Below are 24,091 nucleotides of genomic sequence, written 5' to 3'. Positions count from 1 at the left end.
TTGCCTCAGTCTTTAGCAGTGGAACGAGCTGTTCCCTGGGCACCCAGCCTTGTGAGCTAGGAGACAGGGAGGGGAAGCTGAACGAGGTAATCACAATTAAAGAGGAAGTGATCAGTGACCTGCTACACCACTTGGATGCGCACAAGTCTATGGGACCGGATGGGTTACATCCAAGAGTGCTGAAAGAGTTGGCAGACGTGCTCGCCAAGCCACCTTCCATTACCTACCTGAAGTCATGGCTAACTGGGGAGGTCCCAATGGACTGGAGGGTAGCAAATGTAGCGTCCATCTACAAAAAAGGCAGAAAGGAGGATCCGGGAAACTATAGGCCTGTCAGTCTGACCTCGGTAGCAGGGAAGGTCATGGAGCAGATCATCTTGAGTGCCATTACAAGTCATATAATGGACAAGCAGGGGATCAGGCCTAGTCAGCATGGGTTTATGAAAGGCAGATCCTGCCTGACGAACCTGATCTCCTTCTATGACAAGATGACCCGATTATTGGATGAGGGAAAGGCTGTGGACATTGCGTACCTAGACTTTTGAAAAGCATTTGACACTGTTCCCCATAGAATTCTCATGGAAAAACTGGCAGCTCATGGCCTGGATGAGCATAAGATCTGCTGGAACAAGCACTGGCTGGAAGGTTGGTCCCAAAGAGTGGTGGTCGATGGAGTTAAATCCAGCTGGCAGCCGGTCACAAGTGGTGTTCCTCAGGGCTCGGTGTTGGGACCATTTCTGTTTAACATCTTTATTGATGACCTTGATAAGGACATAGAGTGTATCATCAGCAAGTTTGCAGGTGACACGAAGCTAAGCGGGAGTGTTGATCTGCATGAGGATAGGGAGGCTCTACAGAGAGACTTGGGTAGACTGGACCGATGGGCCAAATGCTAATGGAATGTGCTTCAACAAGGCCAAGTGCCGGGTCCTGCACTTGGGCCACAACAACCCCATGCATCACTACAGGCTTGGGGAAGTGTGGCTGGAGAGCTGCCTGGCAGAAAAGGACCTGGGGGTTCTAATTGACAAGCGGCTGAACATGAGCCAGCAGTGTGCCCAGGTGGCCAAGAGGGCCAATGCCATCCTGGCTTGTATTAGACATAGTGTGACCAGCAGAAGGAGGGAGGTGATTGTCCCCCTGTACTCAGCACTGGTGAGGCCACACCTTGAGTCTTGTGTCCAGTTCTGGGCACCTCAATACGAGAGAGATATCGAGGTGCTGGAGCGAGTGCAGAGGAGGGCAACGAAGCTGGTGAAGGGCCTGGAGAATAAATCTGATGAGGAGCGATTGAAGGAGCTGGGACTGTTTAGTTTGAGGAAGAGGAGGCTGAGGGGAGACCTCATCACTCTCTACAACGACTTGAAAGGACATTGTGGAGAGGTTGGTGCTGGTCTCGTCTCACAGGTAATTAGCGATAGAACAAGAAGGAATGGGTTCAAGCTGCAACAGGGTAGGTTTAGGCTGGACATTAGGAAAAAATTCTTCACAGAAAGAGTGGTCAGACACTGGAACAGGCTGCCCAGGGAGGTGGTGGAGTCACCATCCCTGAATGTGTTTAATACTCGTTTAGATGTGGTGTTAGGGGATATGGTGTAGGAGAGAACTTTGCAGAGTGGAGCTGGTGGTTGGACTCGATGATCCCAAGGGTCTTTTCCAACCTAAATGATTCTATGATTCTATTAGCCCAGCATCAGCTGTTAGAAAGGGCACTTTGCTCCAGCATAGTTCAGGCTTCAAGCAATATTTCTATTTTTCCCAAAGGGATACATCCGTGTCTATGGTGTACAGGTCTACTTAGTCTCAGGCATGCTGCAAGCTCAGTGCCTTTCTTGTATTGAACTCATTTAGGCAGCAAACAGCAAGAAACATGGTTACCCGCTTCATTAATTCCATAGACCTCTGCACCCCTCCTTCCCGAGAGGAGTTAGCATATGCTACTGTTTATAAATAAATATACAACTCATAAATAATCTCTGAAACAAGTACCCAAATACATTATTCCCCACACACATATAGTTTCCCACACTGAAAACAATGCCCTATACATTGTATTTCCTGTCACGCAGCATGGACAATAGGATCTGGTTGGCAAGTCTTCTATTGAAAGTTTATCCAGTGATTTCAGCTTTCTGGAAGCTTTCTGGAAATGTAAAGCTGTGTTTCAGCACCAGACTGCTACTGTTTGCACGGGTTGGTCTCCCCAAAGCCATGCTTTGTCTAAGGGCTGTGCAGAATCCAGCTCATTCGATGGCCACAGCATCTGCAGTCTTACTAGCTTCAGCTAACAACATTTTCAGTCTGAAAAAAAACAAATCCAAGCAAAACAAACGACTAAGGGAAAATAATAAAAAAAAAAAGGCTTGAAATTGCTGCAGATAAGCAAGATCCTTCATCACAGGCAGCTAGCAAAACTGTTCTTGTTTGCACAAGAAAGGCGTCTAATTTCCCCAGGTTTCTGGATTCTCCTCAACTTTCTATTCTCTTCCTCACTTTTGTACATATGTGAAAAAACAAAGTAGACTTTCAGGATATTACTTGTTAACATTGAAGTCTTAATTGCCCACATCCAATTCATTGTATGAGAAACAAGAAATTTTGGTGGCATCTGAGATGGGGAAATAACATAACAGAAATTTTGCAGGTGGAGAAACCAAGACACAGATACTGAATTTTTCAGTGCCTTGAGTTTGTTCCGCTCTGGGAAGAGGAAACAAAATCAAAGGGACACAGGGTATTTAAAGGTTTCAGCCCTGACCTAATTCTGCTCTGCTCCACTGCACTGAGGACTTAGGTCAACCCTGGCCATCCTTGAGCAATTTTATCTCACTTAAATTCTTTTATTCCTAGGCATCCTCCTGTTCCTCAAAAGCACAACTGATACATCTGTATGTGATACACACGCTGTACTACCCTGTGCACCTTGAATCATAGAATCATAGAATGTGTTGTGTTGGAAGGGACCATTAAAGGTCATCTAGTCCAAGCCCCCTGCAGTCAGCAGGGACGTCTTTAACTAGATCAGGTTGCTCAGAGCCTCATCAAGCCTGGCCTTGAATGTCTCCAGGGATGGGGCCTCCTCCACCTCTCTGGGCAACCTGTTCCAGTGTCTCACCACCCTCATTGTAAAGAACGTCTTCCTAATGTCTAATCTAAACCTGCCCTGCTCTTGTTTAAAACCATTGCCCCTCGTCCTATCGCTACGTGCCCTCGCAAACAGCCCCTCACCAGCTTTCTTGTAGGCCCCCTTCAGGTACTGGAAGGCCGCTATAAGGTCTCCCCAGCGCCTTCTCTTCTCCAGGCTGAACAACCCCAACTCTCTCAGCCTGTCCTCATAGGAGAGGTGCTCCAGCCCTCGGATCATCTTTGTGGCTCTCCTCTGGACCCACTCCAACAGGTGCATGTATTTCTTGTGCTGAGGGCTCCAGAGCTGGACATAGTACTCCAGCTGGGGTCTCACCAGAGCAGAGTAGAGGGGCAGAATCACCTTTCTCGATCTGCTGTCCACAGTTGATTGATGCAACCCAGGATGCAATTCACCTTGTGAGCTGAAAGTGAACGTTGTTGGCTCATGTTCAGCTTCTCATCTACCAGCACCCCCAAGTCTTTCTCCTCAGGGCTGCTCTCAAGCCATTCTCTCCCCAACCTGTATTTGTGCCTGGGATTGCCATGACCCAAGTGTAGGACCTTGCACTTGGCCTGTTTGAACTTCATGAGGTTGACATGTGCCCACCTCTCAAGCTGACTTTACCTGCTTTCAAATTTTATAGCAACCAAGTTTAATTTCAGGACAAATGAACCATCATTTTCAAGCAGTCAAAATCACTAGAGATTTCAAACCAGATTCTGCCCTGGCTCTGTTTGGGATCTAGGGATAGATATCTGTTTCCATTACAAATTTTATTTTAATAAATCTTATCAGTTTTACCCAAGAAGCTCAGAATGGTTTACAGTCACTGATTGTATTATAATCTTAGTGAAAGTCCTTTTGGAAGAGAGAAGCATGTCTAGATGAGCACAATCTGTAAATATCCACATATAATTCTCAAAAATAAGTATCAATTTGCCAAAAATTATATATATTAAAGCTTTGAGTTAAAACACTGAGGGAAATTAGTGTTGTGCATTACATCTTTCCTGATCTGTGGGAGTTAAAAAGAAGTTCCTGGTAAAATGCAAACAGTGCTGTCAGTGGAGGATGTGAGGGTTTGATTCTGAGGTGTGTTATTTCTATGGGTCTTACTTATATTTTTCATTTTAAAATCAGTAATATTTACTGCATAAGGGACTGAGAGAAAAAGAAGTGATTTCTCTGTAGGATCTGGCCTAAATAGGATGCAAGTTCATTTCCTGAACTTCCACTCTTGGTTTAGTCACAGAATTAATCATTTCTTGTCATTAGAAATGTGATGATTGTGTTGGGTTTTGTTTTTTCAGTTTTTTGCAGTTTGACCATTTTATATAATGCAAAATAGTTTGTTTTTTTTTTCCCAAACAAGATTCAGATCCCAATCTGTTAATTTTTTTTTGCCCCATTCTGTTGGAAACTACAATTTGTGACAAAATTAAGTTTTGCTTACCCAAAAAACCAAAATGTATTGAAAAGTTTCATTCACTTGAAAAAAGTGAATGAAAAATTAAAACAGTTTATTTCATTTTGGGGCAGTTTAATCTCAAGAGTAATACTATGTTTTATTAAACTGGAAAAAAAAAAACCAAAAAACATTTATTCTGAATTACTTCAATAACACGTCAAGGCCAAACCATTTCTTATGCCAGGGAACTGTCATCTCCTTTCTATGTTACAGAATTGTCCACAGAAGATAAAAAACAGGGAAGGATTATTTAATAATTTGCGCCATACAGGAACTAAGAGGAGCCACATTCAGTTCTCCAACAGCAGGTTCAAAACAAACAGAAAGTGCAGCACATACTATAACATGTGATTCATTCCAAAAGATGTTACAGAGGCCAAAAGTATAAATCAAAAAGGCACGTACACAAATTCACAGAAGGTAACCATGACTGCTGGAAATAATTCCCTAACCATAACCTCTGAGTCAGAAAGTTCTTAAATTTTGATTGCTGGTATCTTGCAGGTTATACCACAGAAAAAAAAATAAAAATGGACTTTTCAAGGCAGCTTACTACAGCATGTGCCCATAAATGACTGCTATTAGCACTATGAGACTCCTCTGAAGGATAATGGCATCTCACAGAGAAGGTCACCAAAAAAACAGCTCAAAAAATAAAAGTAAAAATAATTTGTTTCTTTCACTGGTAATATTAATAATTCTGCACACATGTTCATTCTCTTGGATGTGCACACATACCTCTTTTGACCTTTTTTATCCTGACTCCAAATAAAAACTAAAGTTAACATACAGGATGAAGATATAAATGTTAATGTTAAATCAATGGTACTAAATAGATAGTCCAAATGGACATGTAAATAACCAGGCTTCAAGATTCATACAAATGAGCATGGTTGCATCAATATTTAGGAATGCAGGAAAAAATAAACACAGAAAACAGAATTTGACATAGCAAGTTAACCTGTTATTGCTAATAAAAATTGTCTTCAAGTATTATGTACTTCAGAAAGCATAAGGGGAACCTCGACAGTTTGTGAGCCTTCCAGTTAAACTTTCCCTCAACAGACAGATGACATTTTGGCAGGTTTCCCAAAAAAAGGTTTTTGTTTTATGGTTCTATGTGAAATCAATTTCCATAAACCCAGCAGATTAAAATCCCTTCTCTGCTGTAAAAGCAAAAGATAAATAAATAAAAGAGGCATTAAAAAGTGCTTTTCTACCCCTTAAAACCTTTGAAAGCTTTGCTCATATTCAAATGAGGAGGTTTTCGTTTGCAGGCAACATTTGTTTAAGCTTCTTTCTCTGATACCACAGCAATCATTTTTTATTTCTGCTTCTTGAGCCTTTCCAGCAGACCAGGGCAGACAACATCATCCAATAACAGCTGAAATTATTCAGAGCAGCGCTTATCTCTCGGCTGTTTGAAATTGCTTTAGTTTATTTATTTATTTTTATCTTAAGCATTGCACGTAGGAAATACATGGAAAGACTTGATGCTGCTTAGAAGCAGCCAGCTGGAAGTTTCTTGGATCACATGAATTTAAACAGACATAAGCAAGGCCAGATATATGCTAAGGTCTTCTACACCATCCTCCCCCTTATGGGATGGGCTACAAAGGGGACCAGAACACCTCTCTTACGAAGAAAGTCTGAGGGATTTGGCTCTTTTTAGTCTGGAAAAAAGAAGACTGAGAGGGGATCTTATCAACACTTATAAATACTTAAAGGGTGGGTGTCAGGAAGATGGGGCCAGTCTTTCTTCGGTGGTGGCCAGTGACAGGACAAGGGGTAACGGGCACAAACTTGAGCATAGGAAGTTCCACCTCAACATGAGGAGGAACTTCTTTCCTTTGAGGGTGGCAGAGCCCTGGCACAGGCTGCCCAGAGAGGTGGTGGAATCTCTGTCTCTGGAGACATCCAAAATCCGCCTCGACATGTTCCTGTGCAACCTGCTCTGGGTGACCCTGCTCTGGCAGGGGGTTGGACTAGATGATCTCCAGAGGTTCCTTCCAACCCCTGTCATTCTGTGATTCTGTGGGATGTCCCTTTTGCCAGTATATGAATGCTAGGTGATACATAGCAAACAACAGTTTTGACTTAGAGGCGAGGCAGGGATTTGTGGTTAACCTCCTGAAACTGGTCCAATTCCTAATTTTGCTTGAGATTCTTTTTCTGATGTTGCACACATCACTGAGTTTCCCTGCACATCAGAGCCTCACCAGTTATTTGGGTGATAACAAGTATTGCTGCACCTCTCCTTTGTCTTGTATCCTTGGCATAAGCATCCTTTCTTTTGTTGTGTGTCTCTGTACAGCAGCCTGGACTCTGATCTGTCTTTAAAACTGAATCAAGTGTAGATATCCACGAATTATGGCTGATCTGAGCTGATGTGGCCTCATGATACACATCTACATAGAGGAATATCCTCAGACTGGAAAGTTTTGGCAGAATGGATGGCACTGCCTTGTGCCTGCTGGCACATTACGGTTTTAAAATGGTTTTTTGTCCTTCCCACCTTGTAAGTTTTTGTTGTTTCAAGGAGACCAGATCTCCTGGGTATGATGTAATTTGGGATGCCTGGATGGGCATCGTGTGCCTGTGGATGGTGATCCCAGTTGGAAAGCTGTAGCACAAGCTCAGTGGCATTATGTCTGCACTGAGTATGAACAGCAAACGCATTTTTCTTTTTTCTTGGCAGTTTATTATTTCAATTCCACCTTTGCCTACATGCTTTTTAAGAACACAGTTGCTTGCATCACCATTTAGATTCAGTACTTCAGTTTATTGTATTCACCACAAGTAGCCTGATTTCTCTCTTGAAATCTTGATGAGGTTTATGTAAAGCACAGGTTATCACAGGGACTAACAGTGGGGTTTATCTCGCCTAAATTAAGTTGTTTATGAGGCAGTCATCCTGGCCTCTCTTTATAGTCTACAATAAGAAATAAGCACTTCGAGGGCGAAATGTGTCTGACCTATTTGATATCACTACTTCAGAAAGAGATGACTCATACCCTGGAAATGCCAGTTCGCCTCCAGCGAATATAAAGGCAGCCTACATCATTAACTGGGATGTAGACATTTGCTCAGATTAATCCAGAATAAGAGCACTAGCTGTGCATCAGGACTCTGGTGCGCTCGATGCTGAGAAAACTCCAAATAAGACGTTCCACTCTTAATGGGTTCATGCTCTAAGATAGGAGACATAAAGGTACAGTCAGAAGGGAACACTGTGACCTAATAGTCAGCGCTGAGAGGTAATGACCTCAGCATTAAACCAACTTAAATTCTATCAGGTTTTTCAGGAAGAAATTGGATAATAGTGAATTCACGTTGCAGATGAGTATGGGAGAACACATCCCAAATGAATGGAGTGCACCCAGCAAAAGGAAGTGCAGTTTTTGGGCCGAAGTCTTGTCATTTTGGTTCTGGAGGCTTATGTTATGGGACAGTGAAAAATGGGAAATAAACTTCGAATCTGTTAAAAAGATTGGGATGAGCTATAAAGGACATTTATAGTGAACAGAGATGGTGCATAATTCAACAAGGAAGGGTGATATGGTTAAAGCCAAAGAGAAAGAAATTGCATCAATCAAGATGCAACCTGATGAGAAGTCAGATAAGAGTATTATCTATGTGGACAGATGGAAAGGTTGTATTATTGAGAAGTTATGCTGGAAGAAGATCTGTAAGACAGCCGAGAAAGAACTGAGTGAAAAACAACACTCAAGGCACTGGACTGAATACCAGGAAAGAAAATTCAATTCACATCCTTTGAGCTAGTGCATATTGGACAATGTTAATTTTGAAAGGGAAATGTGTGGACTTACAGTGTCAGCTTGAAATAAATAAAAATAAAACCCACCACCATCAAAACCAAAACTGCAAACATTTTATAAGGAAGGAAATAGCACCGGGACAACAATTACTGTTCTGTAACAATACTGCTCTAATTATTTTTCTTCTCAATTTTTCTTCTTTTAGTTTTGCTCGTCCAGGGAAAGGTTCATGGCTTGGTAAGGGAAACCTGGAGGCGGGACCAGACCAGTCCAGTATGTCATTAGAAAATCTAGTGTTTGGAGCTGGTTACTGCAAACCCACATCTTCAGAGGTAAGGAGGATGAACAATGATATCTTTCTTCCATTTGGTCACACAGAGTGTAGTGTCCACGTTATCTGTGAAGAACGTGCCTGGTTTATGTTGCTAGTAGAGGGATTTTGTTGGAAGAAGAACCCTTCAAACATTTCTCCATGAACCACCTAGGACTTGGATACACAGTTCCCGGGTGTTCAGCCCCCACCTATATGAACCGTTTCAGAAAAGTTTGGATATAACCTTTATTGCCAGTGACACTTTTGAGGCTGGATTCACCTGACCAGGTGTCTGCTGTAAGGTGAAATTAATTATTCAGTAAAAGATCCTTGCTTTCAGGTCTTATGTTCTACAGCCAGAGAACTAGAGTCATTGTTAAGGATGTTTTGAAGGAGGGGTTTGTGTCTGGAGTAATGAGTATTGTGTGTTGGTGACGGGGCGTTACGCATGCTGCCTTACTCAAGGCAGGTCCCACAGGTGGTGTATGCCTTACTTACCACTGGTGAAGAGGAGAGCTTGTTGTGCAGTTTTTAGTACAAAGTTGTTTGGTTTGAAAATAATGATTAATTGGGGGTTGGGTTTTTTGTTGTTTTTTGTTGTTGTTTGTTTGTTTGTTTGTTTGGGTTTTTTGTTGTGTTTTGTTTTGGTTTGGTTTTTTTTAAGTGTTAGCTTTGCAGTGTTTTTTGTCAGAAATATTACCTCAGATCTAGAAACTCAACCCAGAATATTGAATTAAATTAGATTGTTTGGAAACTCTGATTCAAAGGTTCTGATTAACATGCTGCCCTCAGCTTTCCCCAACCTTTCTTGTCGAAGGTGTTCTGTTCTGTATAAATATTAAAAATATGCTAGCCTAAAGCATCTGGTGCAGAAGAACTACTAGGGAATTAACTCGGGCTGAGAGAATATTTGGCCTGAGGCTGCTATCCGAACCATTGGGTCATTGTATGCTTTTGGCAAACAAACTGACCTCAACCTCTGCCTCTCTGGTGGACAGTCACAACATATAAATTTAAATAACTGATTTGAGCATTTGTCTTTGTAGACTAATCTCTGTATACCTCTGTACATCACACAAGAGAGAGGTTTCTTAGGAGAGCGGTTCCTACTTTTCATTATCCTCTGGACAAAACTCTATTGTAAGAAGGCAAATGGAAAGGCCAGCTCTCCACTCCCATTTTTCCTTTTACTCTCCATAGAAAAATCTTAGTCCGTTGCGATTAGGAAACCTTATTTCCTTCCCAAATGTTTTCCTTAGCTTCAAACTCTATTTTCTACCTGTCCTGGTTGACTAATCTTCTTTGATTAGAGGCTTTTCTTCTTCCTTTTTTTTTTTTTTTTTTTTTTTTTAAGTGACAGCATAATTATTATCCTAGCAGGTAATCTATTAAATACCAAAATGAAAGCACTTTATCATGAACCGGCTTTAGCACCCTGCTACCCTGCAGGTCATCAGAATGTCACACACCGAACAATCGTAAATATAATGCTGCACACTCCATCTCCGCATGGAGGTGGATTTGCTTAGCTTCCGAAACCTCTGTATGTCATGACATCTGCTCTTGATCTGAGCATTTTAATTTAATAGACAGTGATGTCCTTTTTGCATATGCTATCCATGATGCATGATAATGAGCAAAGACTATTTCTCTTGGTTTAATGTGAAAAATAAGAATTCAGAGCTTGAAAAGAAACTGCTGTAGGAGTAAAGCTAACTCCAGGTGAGGGCCTTGTGACTGACTGCTGGTTTGTGTGGGAGTTTATATCAAGCCATAAGGAACTGAAGGAAGAGGAGTAATATTATTTCTTATAATGCTGCAATGCTTTGCACTAGGTCAAGTTTACTTCCCTTTACAAATTTGTAGATTCCATTCCAGGTTGTTTGAATGCGTTTGTTAAATGTAACTTCAGCTGGACTATAGGCATGTCTAGGTTTGGGGAATTTTGTAATTACTGTCTGGACATTAGATGAAAACTGCAGGCTTTTCTACTCACTTTGTTTATATTTTTCGTTGGACCTTGCCTACTGCAAGTCCAAATTAGTTACTGTTGAATACCTTAACTCAAGATATACAACACTTTTTTTTTTCTTTGTAAAATACTCTAGTTTGATGCAACTGGCTAAATCTAGGCTAGAACAATTAATATATCTGTCTTACAAGGCAGACGGAGCTTCACTGGGCAGCGGGACATGAGAAAATGAATTTTAAAGGGATTTTGATTAGTTCCTTTTTATGTTGTAAAATGCTGTGAAACGGTTAATGTTGGTCTGTCCTGTTTTTCCTTTTGTTTTATTTTCATCTCTGCAAAGCTGAATTTGGATCCTTCTACTTTTCATGTCCATTTCTGTATTTTCCATATCTGAGAAGTCGCCAGGCTTAAGCTCTTAAGATGCATCTCCTCTGCGTCTTCTGTCTGAAGTCTTTTCTGGGGAACTGAACCTGATTATTCAGTTCTCTGTAAGACTGCAGACAATTGAGACTTTCCTTATTTGAGGTCAACCTATTGTGAGTAAAGCCAAAAAAGCTTTTTTTCCCCATAGTTGCAGCCAGATTATTTTTCCAGAATACTTCTATTTGCGTGGAAGCTTGTAATGGGCAGGAACTCTAAATCATTCCTATTGCATCCTCTTCCTCAAGTATAGGAGATGTATGACTTGAAGCCCCAGCCAATTAGTGTTTCGCTGTGTCTGAGGCACTTACTACCTCCACAATTTATTCAATTTCATAGGTTTGGCATAACTTCTACAAAGTCATAAAGCAGACTGGTTCACAAAAGTAAACTTTGCTCTCGTTATACTGAGTAGATGGGCTAGTGGCGTGGTATATTTGGTTTATGATGCAAGATTTTGGTAGCAGAGGGGGATGAGAGCAGGACTGGCTTCTGTGAGAAGGCGCCGGAAGCTGCCCCCATGTCTGACAGAGCCAGTTCCAGCTGGCTCCAAGACAGACTCACCGCTGGCCAAAGCTGAGCCCATCAGCAGCGTTCGTAGCACTTCTGTGATAACATATTTAAGAAAGGGTAAAAAATGCTGTGCAGCAGCTGTGAGAAAGAAGAGTGAGAAATTGTGAGAGAAACAACAGTGCAGGCACCAAAGTCAGTGAAGAAGGAAGAGAGGAGGTGCTCCAGGTGCCAGTGCAGAGATTCCCCTTCAGCCTGTGGTGAAGACCACGGTGATGCAGGTTGTCCCACTGCAGCCCATGGAGGACCACACGCTGGAGCAGGTGGCTGTGCCCTGAAGGAAGGTGTTTTTAGAGTTGTTCTTATTTCTCATTTTGCTCTGTTTAATTGGTAATAAATTAAATTAATTTCCCTAAGTATTAGTTTCCCCATGTTTTGTCCATGATGGTAACTGATAAGTGATCTCCCTATCCGTATCTTGACCTGCAAGCTTTTTGTTGTATTTTTCTCCCTCTGTCCTGTTGAAGAAGGGAGTGATAGAGCAGCTTGGTGGGTCCCTACCTGGCAGCCAGACAAGGTCGACCCGCCACACATGGTTCAGACAAGATTTGAACGTGTAACTTCAGTAGAGTAGTGGCTCTATTTACAGTAGTGTTAAGCCTTCAGGAAAGACAGAATTGTGAAGAAATGTGATGTCAATACTACTAAGTCATGTTTTCCAGACATCTCCTGAATGCAAAGTAGAGGACTCTTATCTTGACATATCATCTCTAGGTCATACATCCCATTTTACCTCTTTCTTCCTCATAAAACATGGATCCATCAGAGAGACAATTTTCATTTTTAGGCCCATAGATTGTCTGTGGAAGTTCTCATCTAGTTTATGTAGTTGATTTGCTTTTTCCTTACTGAAAATGTGAGTGCCTTCATTTCTAAAGAAAGTCTATATCAATCATCAGCTCCTCTTGCCACTTCCTGAGCTAATCTTTTACATTTGGGCTGCTGAGGTGCCACTGCTTAATGACAGATCCTGAAGGCTCCTCATTCTGCAGTTCTGAGTTCTCGGTGCAGCGACTAATTAAATGCCAGCGGCTTTAGACTGTACACGTGCATTTTCCCTCGCTCTCCCCAAGTGAATTCTGAATACCACTGACAGTTTCCTCATATCCTGGTTTAGCAGAATAGTTATAATAATAATCCTATTTAAGCCTTGGTGATTTTTTTTTTTAAGTCTTCCAGTTTCTTCCCACTCTACGCAGCAGACAGGGGTCTTCCTTTTCTTTATTTCTCCTTCCCTCCCTCTCTAATATTTTCTCTCTACCTATACTGTGCTTTTACTTTCAAGCACAATTAAGACAACAAAGATATTTCTTATTAAGATTTTTTTGTTGTCAGATAAATATGAAGGAAGATGCTTTTATGGTCAAAAACCTAGTAGAGGACAATCCGCAGTATAAGAAAATGTGCTAGAACATTCTCAAGCTCTCTTCAGCCCATAATCTATACTCACAGGGAATATATATCACAGTATATTAACAGTATGTTCAAAATAGGATCATATCTGCTGCAGGCTTGGGACATCTAGTGGGGTGAAACAGACTCATGAGCTATTTGTGACTGGTTTCCCTCAGGGACATCAGAATTCCCCTTTGGGTCTGCTAAATTGCTTTTCCCTGTGAGGAAGTTCAAGAGGTTGTTTCGGATGTTACAAGGTCTGTTTCTGAACGTCACACTGACTCATGCTTTCAGGCGATCTCAGCAGCCATAAGAGCTGGACGCTGAAAAATATCTACAGATCCTACATCTACAATAAAATAAAAAGAAAATTTTCCTTGCAGAACTGAAAATTGAATGGTCACTTACACTTCAGGAGTTTTATGCCTTACCCTGTGCCACACACCTCTTCTGTATCCACTGTTGTCAGACCGTTTTAATGTCTTTGTAATATTGTGCATCACATGCCTGCTGTGTTATAATCAAGTTGAGTCAATGACATACTGGTGGTTATTAATAAACTGTACTCACAGTAATCTTATTTTCATTTGGATAGCAGTTGCACTGCAGATAAATTGACTTCTAAGTAATCAGATTGATTAATCAGATGACTTCCCATTAATAAGGCACTGGTGTTTGATAAGAAGTGTTCTTCTTCAATCTAGCATTGATGTACCTATCCCAAAAGACATCAAGTTTATGCCTGGCATCATACAAGAACTAGGAGTGTCATTCAATTAAAATTGCATTGATGATAAGAGTTCTTTTCCACAGACGGTTTGCTAATATTTTCGACTTTTCAGCAACACATGAAAAACCTAGGCTGTTTCAGCCTAACATCAAAACATTATTCAAACCTGCAATTTTATTTCACATGGGAGTCATCTGTGTTTTATTCTTCTTTTCTTCTGTATAGTTATGGGTCATTGGCCACAATACTTCACTTTTTCAGCTCTTGAAAAAGGAAGGGTGTGCATCAGAGAACACCCCGTGTAGGCTCCATTGTGGGAATTGTAATATGCCCTGAAATCCCAGGTTAGCTGGGAGAAGAGGAATACACAGCTGCAAACTTAATTCCTTTTCAGACATAGGAACCTTAATGTAGAGATTACTGTTATCTCTTTTTTTTTTTTTTTTTTTTGGTATTTTTTGGCACAGCAGCCATCTTTCTAACTTACTGCCATTGCCTTTTTAGGTTTTGATTTTGTGGGTTTTTTTGTTTTGGTTTGTTTTGTTTTTTTCTTTTTTTTTCCCCAAGGCATCTGCTGTGTCCTGACCCTAAAACAAAATTGTATGAGAAAGAGAGAGAGAGGGAGGGAGGAAGGAAGGGATGGACAAGGTGAAGGCTCAGGGACAGAGGTACGGGTGAGGGAAGGTCAAGCAAAGCAAGACAAGGCAAAAAACGGGTGTTAGCATTGCAAAAGAATTAAAGCGTTGCAAAAGACTAAAACTCTGCTGTTCCCTCTTAGAGGAAGGGAAATGTGTATTTTTCTCTTTTTTTCCCCTTTGAAACTAGCAGACATTCTCTGTCTCCTGCTAGGAAAAAAGGGATGTGGTGTGTCTAAAGGGATGTGAAGTTGCCAAGCATTTTTTAAATTTCTTTTTTTTTTTCTTTTTTGTAACTGTGTACCAAGGAAGATGTTTCACAAACAATACCTGACTATTTACAAACTTAAGGCATAGTTAAGATTCTGGTTTTACCAATTTAGGACTTGAGTATGTAAAATAGCTGGTATATACTATTTAACATTTAAAAACATAAAATTTAAAAAAAAATAAAAACAAACCAAAACAAACAACAACAAAAAAAACCTAAAAAAAACAAATAAACAAAAAAACCCACCAAACAACAGTATTTAAAAGAGCTTTTACTTATAATTATTCCACATAACTAATCCAGACGGCAGAAGTGTCGTTTACATCACAGTTTCACCCAGAATTGTTAATTTTATATGGAAACGGCTTTATTTTTTGTCTCACACTTCTCTGCTTTGGTGTGAGCGTGGTATGGAAAGCACATCTTTCATGCATGTGTTTGTAATGGCTGGTTTTAAAGGAACAGGATTCTTTCAGTGTCTTGTTTACGCAAATGGTGAATAGTTGCGACTGGGACTCCAGCAGATGTCCAACGCATGATTATTCTGAAATAGTAAGAGAGCTGATATACTCTTCTTTATAAGGTATAATGACAAGTATCTTTAATCAGTGTGTTCAGGGCACCATTTGCGATAATTACTGATGAAGTCTTTAATCTTCAGTTGCCTGAAGATAAATGGCTGATCTTTAGAAAGAACTAAATGATTTCCTAGCTGTAGCAGAAAACATGGTAACTAATAATGTGAAAATAACTGGTTTCTTTAATCATTGGCTTATTTCTTTTCTGTGGCTCTTTTACTTTTTGATCTGTCATATGAAGGGTACAGCAAGGCAATGATCTGCATTATGGTAGAGTCCAAAACTGAGATTAATTTGGGATTAGGCCTAAAATATGATGTTGAAAAAGCTTTATAATCTTTTCACTGTGGGTGTTCAATTAAAATGTCGAGAAATTACCTGGAGGTTCTTGTGAGACTCCAGACAGGAAGGTGATGGAGTCTTCTTCTGTAGAAAATCCTCAGCAATTGCTCGTATTGGACTGATATTTTGTTCCTTTTGAAAATCAATAGAAACTGCATAGAAAGTTCCACTTTTCATATCTTTTTTTTTGCTATTTTTCTGCAATGCTTATGTATTGGAAAGAATCAGACTGCTGCATTCTCTTTAAAAATCTCCCTGCTGCATTCTTTTAACAAATCTCCCTGTTTCTCTGCATACCACTGTGAAAAAGTCAATCACACCTAGACTTGTATAACTGAAAAGAAGTATTCTATGGTTAATTTAGAGTAATTGTGAGTAGAGCGGTAAAAGGCAGACTGAGCGCAGAGCATTTATTTCTCTTTCACAGCTACTATTACAGTTATATACTGAAGAACTTATTTGACTTCCATCACCATGATTTCTCACTTTGGGCTGAAATCCACTGATGTGGTTTGTACGGTCATTCACTTGACTGACATTCTTTCAATGAAAGTTTTCCCTTTCTAAAGATTTCAGCATTGATTTCTGAGGAATTTTATAGGAGGGGGCTTGAGGCAGGTGTTTCTTTCTTTCTTCCCTGAAAAGGAGCACACGAGCAGCACGAACGGCCTTTCTACTCTTCACTTCTGGAAATGGACTTGGCTGCTCTCTACCTTTTGATAGACTGCTCTATGATCCAGTTTTTCTTTCTTCTCGGTATTTTTTCCCAGTGGTACATTGTTGAAAAATTGTCTTCATACGCCCTAAAGGACACTACAATAATTCCCACTGACTGATGATGAGAGAGTTCCTGAAAGGAGACCTAATCAAGTCTCATAGCTTCCAAGCTGATGGCCTTTTCAACAGGAGCACAGATGCCAACAACAGCACAGTCGAGATCCATCACCTGGAAGCTAACTCTTTGCTATTGGCAAGTGTCCCAGACAGCAGCTCAGGGACTGGGGAACGAGAAAAGAGATTCCCTCTTTTTCCAAACACTTTGTCTTGTTTTGTGGAAACAAATCTTCTAGTGACAACAAGAGCCTGTACCTCTGTTCAAAGCCATCACGCTAGTCATAACGACCCAAGAATCAGTTTCACAGCTAATATGAATTATAAGTTTTGGTGCAGTGCTTGGGAGGAACACTTAGAAGAACACTCCCCACAACATCAGCTTGTGCACAAACGACTGTCCCTGCTCCAATGATCTCATGAGTTCTCTGAGGATCAGACAAGTTTCAGCAATCCGACAAACAGAAAAAAATGGGCTAGGAGAATAGAGATGGGTCAGTGTGTTATGATTCTCAAAAGTATTGCTAGTCAGAGGTGAATAACATTAGACAGAAGTTTAGCCAGTAAAGATAAAGCATTTTTTGAAGCTTCATGGCAAGATAAGAATAATTTTGGAAGCTCTTCAGTACAAGAATAACTTCCCCTAAAGTTGATTTGACTTAGTCACATGTTCAGAGCCTGTACTCGAGTGTTTTGATGAGTGGGAAAAAAATAATTTTTGAGCAGAATTAGGCAATGCTGCAAGGAAGCTCTTTGCATAACTGAGAAAGGCATGAGTATTCAAGCAGTTAGACATAAGAGTATTCGGGTGAGAAGCTGGGGCTAAAGATTTATCTAGGGTAAGCTGGACATGGACAGTATGCATATGAGTTTATATTACTTCTTCAACTGGCATAAAACTTGAGAAATCAAGCTTCCAGCCAGTCTGGTTTTACAATAACATTTACCTCTGCTGTTCCCAGCTTTATAGTACGGTATTTGAATAGGACGTGGTGTGTTGATCCTGTCCATGCAGCCAGTCACTGTACGATCCCAGTGTCGTGAAGTGTAGAGTAGCTGCAGTACTATTCATCTGTAGCCTCTGGTTTCTAGTAAGTCAGATAAGGCCAGCAGTGTATTCCCATCATTTTTCCTCATTGTCAAGTTCATAGAATCATAGAATAATTTGGGTTGGAAGGACATTTAAAGGTCGTTGTCCTGGTTTCGGCTGGGATAGAGTTAATTTTCTTACTAGCAGATGGTATAGTGCTGTGTTTTGGATTTAGGATGAGAATAATTTTGATAACACACTGTTATTTCAGTATTTGCTAAGCAGTCAAGGACTTTTCAGCTTCTTACACTGGCCTGCCAACAAGAAGCATCCAAGAAGCTGGGAAGGGACACAGCTGGGACAGCTGACCCCAACTGACCAAAAGGATATTCCGTACCACATGACGTCGTGCTCAGCATGTAAAACTGGGGGAAGAAGAAGGAAGGGGGGAATGTTCGGAGTTCTGGCATTTTGTCTTCCAAAGTAACCATTACACGTGATGGAGCCCTGCTTTCCTGGAGATGTCTGAACTCCTGCTTGCTGATGGAAGCAGTGAATGAATTTCTTGTTTTGCTTTGCTTTTATGTGTGGCTTTTACTTTACTTATTACACTGTCCTTATCTCAACCTTATCTCAACCCAACCACGAGTTTTCTCACTTTTCTGATTCTCTTCCCTGTTCTGCTGTGGGGTGAGTGAGCGAGTGGCTGCATGGTGTTTAATTACTGCCTGGTGTTAAACCACGATAGTCATCTAGTCCAAACCCCTGCAATGAGCAGGGACATCTTCAACTAGATCAGGTTGCTCAGAGCCTCAGAATAAAAAGTATCCTTGTATCTAGTCTGAATCTCCCCTCTTTTAGTTTAAAACCATTACCCCTTTTCCTACTGCTACAGGTCCTACTAAAAGCTTTGTCCCCATCTTTCTTATAAGCCCCCTTTCAGCATTGAAAGGCTGCAATAAGGTCCCCCAGGGTGTTCCAAAACTCTTTCCATGTGTGAGAGAAAACCATAAAGTCAATTGAAGGCACTATATGTCTGCTTTCTGATGACTCAAATGAAAAGACTTTGTCATCTCACAGGTTTTTGTTAGTTCTTGAAGCAATCTGCAACGTCTCTGTTGGAATTAGGTCTGCCTTTTATTGGTAGAAAGAGTTGGCTGATGAGAAGCAAGGGTGAAGGCCTGAACAGGACAGGAGAGTACCTCCAAAGCAGTGTTAAGTCATGTTCCTTGGGGTGGTAAAGCACTGTTTCTGCTCTACATATTGTGTCTCTTTTGTCAAACAAATACAGTTCGACTCTCCAGAGCTGTCAGTCAAACCCTCTTTCTCCTCTACTAAACTCACTAGAAGTATTTTATTTAAAACCATAAAATGATGGCCTGCAGAATAAATGGTAAGCTACTCATGGCTCATGAAATTTGATTGTCTCCGAGTATAAATTACTTGAGGGCTGCTATATGTACTATGCATAATACAGGAGGTAACTACTGGGCTGGGAAAATGAACCTATGAAAATGTAATACTTATGCAAATTTATACAGCTCCAGCTATTCAAAAGTTCCCCATTTTGTTACAGTAAATTATAGCAAATTAATATAATTGCCTTGAAGTAACATACCCAGGAAAGTTTCTGTTTAGCCATTGCTTCTGTTTCAGTGTTAAACAAAAATTGTGGATTTCCCAAGTGATAAAGAGGACTGTACATTGTTGTATAATTGGCTTTGTGTATTGGTATATGTTTGCATGCATGTCAAGGAGCTATAAATGATTCATTGCCTGAGAGTGTCATAAGCGAAGACTTCAGGAATGCAGCATAATGACAGCATTAGACATTGAGCTGTTTCCTGGCAGCAAAGACATCCCCCCCCCATCAGAGAAAACAGCAATATAACACCTAGGCCAAAGCGGAGCATTTCTTGTGCAGAATAATTGTTTGCAAGAAGGAAGGTGCCTGTAACCAGGACTGTAAATGATTATTCTGGGGTGTGATTTGTTGAAATAAAGTAATACTCCAGAAAGAACCAGTTTTCAAACACTGCTAAGAGAAAAAGCCAATGGATCTTGTTTGGCCACTTTGAAAACTTGAATTATCTGAGTGATGGAGCTCTCTGAGATACAAATTTATCTTCAGCAAAATAATTGGGAAGGGAATGAAAATCAATTTATCTTACTTTGTTTTACAACAAACCTTGGAGTAGGGTCTTGCAAGAGATCTTCTATTGATTATTTTTCACAATAGAAGAATGGCCAAAATTCAGGTAACCTGAAAAATAGCATATTTAGAACCAACAAAAGATTGGTTTTCCAGTTTTTCTCCAGTTTTATTGACCACAAGATAGCTGGTATAACACATTGCCAGAAGCTGCTTCTGGGAACTTTGTAGGGTTTGCCATAATTGTGCAAAATGACACAATCATTCCTACAGTCCTTGTTCAGAAAGGATGGGAACTGTGAGCGCTGTGGCATAAGCCAATATTTGGGCAATCTGAGGAAGTTTTTTCCTCAAGGCATGCAATTTCTGAAGCTGTCAGGGTTTAGGTTTGGGTTTTCTTTTTTTTGTTTACTTCTATGTCCTCATTGAACATTTGATACTTAACTATGATCAGTTGTAAAACACAAAACTTGTTGGACTTCTTTCCCAATACAGTTTCACAGATCCTACACAAACCAGCACATTTTGCTGACATCTTTGGGAAAAAATAAGAAGTCAAACTTGAACCAAGTAGAAAGAGGGGAATGTGCAAGAAAAACTGCAAATAATAAGAAAAAAATAATAGTTCTATCAATAGAGACATGATTTCTTCCCACCTGCATATGACTCATTGGAACCTACTTGGTAGCAGCGTGGCTGTGTAACAGGCTGAAAGAAACAATAAAATAAAAAAATCTGCCTTAGTAACGAAATGTCAGACTGCTTAAAAAAATGAACCCGTAAAGGTTGAAGTAATTTGTCACTGCCAAATGATAACTAAATATTTCCTCTTTAGCCATTGTTTGACAGCATTACTAATGTTTAAATTTACCAAGTTGAGGAAGAGATCAGAAATAATGTTATGATTGTTCTAATTCTTATCTCCATTTGTGAAGACAAAGGTAATTAGCCAGCAGGCAGCAACTGCTCTGATTATAGAGATCTCCATACTGAATTCTGGGCAAAGTTCTCAAATACATAGATTTGGGTGGGCCTGGTTGGCACCATATCCCTTCTCTCCTATGAGACTCTATGTGATCAAGAACTAAAATGACCCACTGGAAAACTATTTTCAGATAATACCTATTGTAAAAGTCATTTCAGAAGCCAAGCCAGTGGGAGTAGAATGACAGGCTTCAAAGTGGTCTTGGCCACCTACAGAAATAGTCTGAAAAGAAAATGGTGCAATTTACAAACTTCCTGTTCATAGGCAGGAATGACAACATATCACAGATCCCAAGAGGCTCATGTCCCTATACTCTTTCTATTAAAATAATTCACAAGCCTTCTTGGTTTCTTGATGTCACCATGCCATGTTGCAAGACAGTAGATATAGGTTCCCCGCAGCTAATGGCAGTGGGTCTTGATTAAAGAAAAGGCTCAGGCCATTAGCTTGATAGGGAATATAGACAAATGCTGTAATACACAGAAATCTTGTTTTGTCTTCCTGGGTTTTGTTGGTTTGGTTTTTTTGTTGCTTGGTGGCTTTTTTTTCCAGCCTTTTTTCATTCTAAGTTCCCCCAAAAAAGGAAATATTTTATAGTGCATGATGCTTGAATAATGTTCCTCAGATTTTCATTGGGTCAGCATCAAACTCATAAAGATCTCTTCTGCAAAATGTGAACTGGAAGTGAGGAAATTCATCACCTCATTTAAGCGGAACTTGCTTTTTTATAATCTTGTTAGTACCTTTTCTGCATTTTGTTCTGCCTGGTTCTTTATATATTCGTTTGTTTGGACAGGAGGATCCCTGTCTTTGCCTTTTAATCTTCCCTTCTGCCAAATGTCAAACACAACACACTCATCTCAATGATATCTGAGAAGCAAATTCTATTTCTACTTGTAAGTCTTACATCAGTCATGAAAGAAGAGATACAGAAACAGAATACTACTTCTTGGAGTAACCAGCAATCCATCTCCTCCCATTTCTTATACATCTTGCGAAGAAAGACTCCAGTCTTATGTCTCCATCTAATTTATCCATAGATCAGGATTCATGCCCACTTTGTCACCCAGTGTGTTCTTTTTCTCTCTGCTTACCTTATATATAATTCTGATAAATAGTCAATAAGCTGCACAAATGAGTTCACCTTTCAATTCAAACAAATTTCTCTAACTCAGTTTACTGCTTTGTTTAACTTGTGCATAATTTGTGTACCACCAGGGTCATAAGTACCCCACTGTTGTGAGACCCCACCTGGAGTACTGCATCCAATTCTGGAGCCCCTACTACAAGAAGGATATGGACGTGCTGGAATGTGTCCAGAGAAGGGCCACGAGGATGATCAGAGGGCTGGAGCACCTCTCCTATGAGGACAGACAGAGTTGGGGTTGTTCAGTCTGGAGAAGATAAGGCTCCGAGGAGACCTTCTAGTGGCCTACCAGTATCTTAAGGGGGCCTGCAGGAAAGATAGGGAAGGACTTTTTAGGATGTCAGGTAATGGTAGGACTAGAGGGAATGGATTAAAACTAGAGATGGGTCGATTCAGAGTGGACATTAGGAAGAAGTTCTTCAGCATGAGGGTGGTGAGACACTGGAACAGGTTGCCCAGAGAGGTGGTGAAAGCCCCATCTCTGGAGGTGTTCAAGGCCAGGCTGGATGGGGCTCTGAGCGACCTGATCTAGTGGGAGGTGTCCCTGTCTATGGCAGGGGAGTTGGAACTAGATGATCTTTAAGGTCCCTTTCCCTTCCAACCCTAAGAATTCTATGATTCTGTGATAACTTCCTGGCTGATATTTTTTACTTAACATCCAGATTTGGAACACAGTCTTCAGAAGAAACAATTTTTTCAGACCGTAGTAGCACTAAAAATCCGTCCTTCATGTTATAACATGTTGGTGCTCCAGTGTTTGAACTAATTGACTCTTCCTCCCCGTATGGACATATTTGTAGCTGAGTATGGTTTTGTTTTAAGAGATTAGCAGAATGCAAAGTGGTTGTTCTTTTTAGGCTTAAAATGGCAGCTTTGTGTGCTACTTTCTCAAGGTCTTCTCACAACTCAAGCACAGCTCGTTGGGAAGTTTCACTAGGCCTAAGCTAAGTTTTCATTGTCGTGATCTGCTGCATAAACAAAGTGAGCTTGGTTGCTATAGGTAGATTTCTTTAATGAGACTGCTGAGTTGATCCTGTGCTCAGTGGCAGGATATCAGTCAGGACCCTCTTCCTCTGATTCCAGTGATAATACTCCACCTTAAAAATAGGACTCATCGAATGTTTTATCACTGTGGTATTGAATTTTGAAGCAATTTTAAGTGAACAGTTTGGAAGGGCAAAAAACCCCCCAAATTTCCGAAAGCCCAAATGGAGTAGCGGTGAGACAAGTGCACTGAAACTTGGGTTATTTGTCAAAACTGAATGACATGCAGAGGACACAGGGTCAGCCTAGTTCTTCTCATATAGATTGTAACCCATTGGTATGCCACTTTCCTAACAAGCGGGAGAGCCCAAATACTGTGGTCAGAGATCAGAAGGGGTGATGCCATCGCTGAGTTCAGTCCACCACCTTTGTGGGAAACTGTGAAATGGGCACGTATTATAGTATGTTGGAATATATTTTCCATAGGAACATCCTCTCTGGATCCTACTGTCTATTGTTCCCCAGCTTAAAAAATTGCTATGGCATCCTATGCTATGTCGCATGGTTCAGCACATGGCAATTTATCTAGCTGCAGAACATGCAGATGACTTTAAGGTATGTTTTAATTTGTAGTGCATTAAGAGAGCGTGCAAGGTTTGTTATGGTGCTTAATGACAAGTCTTGACATTGTCAAGCCACAACAATTAGATAACTTGCAACTGCTATTAAAAATGTCTTTTAAAAAAGAAAAAAAAAAAAAAAAAGAAAAAGTGTGTTTCATTTCAGTCCGAACAAGGTAATACTCACTTTCTAAGTTGACCTAGCAAGTTCTTTTTTTCCCAGTTTGGGCGTCAAACCGTAAAATCAATTATTCCTGTATCTCTACTCCGACGTGAATAGAGATCCAAGCCTGAAGTCACTTTCTCCATGCCAGTGACTGGCAGTATTTAATAGAGCCTGGCATTTCTAAAAAGGAAGCTGTGGTCCTTGCTGTTGCTTTTATTAAATAAAAGAGCATTTCCTCTGGGTCTGTGCATCAGAAAGCAACACTGAGCCAAGGAGTTTGGTGCATCCAGTGATAGAAGTTCTCTGTGTTCAATAGCATATTGTGCCAAACACTATGAAAGAAATGGCATCTGTAAGAGAACTGTTTTTAACTAATTTGTTTGTCAGGTCCAAACTAGCACACATGCTCTGGCACAGTATCTTCAGTTGGCTTTTCTATCAGCCATGGCCATACCCTTGTGCAGGCAACACTGTGAGGACAACACAAGATGGGACCTTTGCTTCCCAACACACCTCTTCACTTCTATCTCAGGTCCCTCCAGTTCCTGCTTCTGCTCTAAGTTAGAGGATTTCCAA

General features: G+C 40.6%; 1 protein-coding gene across 2 annotated transcripts in view; it reads left to right on the top strand.

Moving 5' to 3' along the window:
• FAM135B (family with sequence similarity 135 member B) overlaps positions 1-24,091 on the top strand; it is a 222,141-nt gene that overhangs the window by 146,518 nt on the left and 51,532 nt on the right. For both annotated transcript variants that reach the window (XR_012585806.1, XM_074577897.1), the window contains exon 7: positions 8,580-8,706. Coding sequence is in view for 1 of the 2 variants with exons in the window: in XM_074577897.1 (XP_074433998.1) it covers positions 8,580-8,706 (127 nt within the window). In the remaining variant the exon portion in view is untranslated. The remainder of the gene's footprint in view (positions 1-8,579; positions 8,707-24,091) is intronic.

This window comes from Larus michahellis, chromosome 2, assembly GCF_964199755.1.
Source record: "Larus michahellis chromosome 2, bLarMic1.1, whole genome shotgun sequence".
Lineage (NCBI taxonomy): Eukaryota > Metazoa > Chordata > Aves > Charadriiformes > Laridae > Larus > Larus michahellis.
The sequence above is the reverse complement of the archived record's forward strand: the minus strand, read 5'-3'. Positions and strand labels throughout refer to the sequence as shown.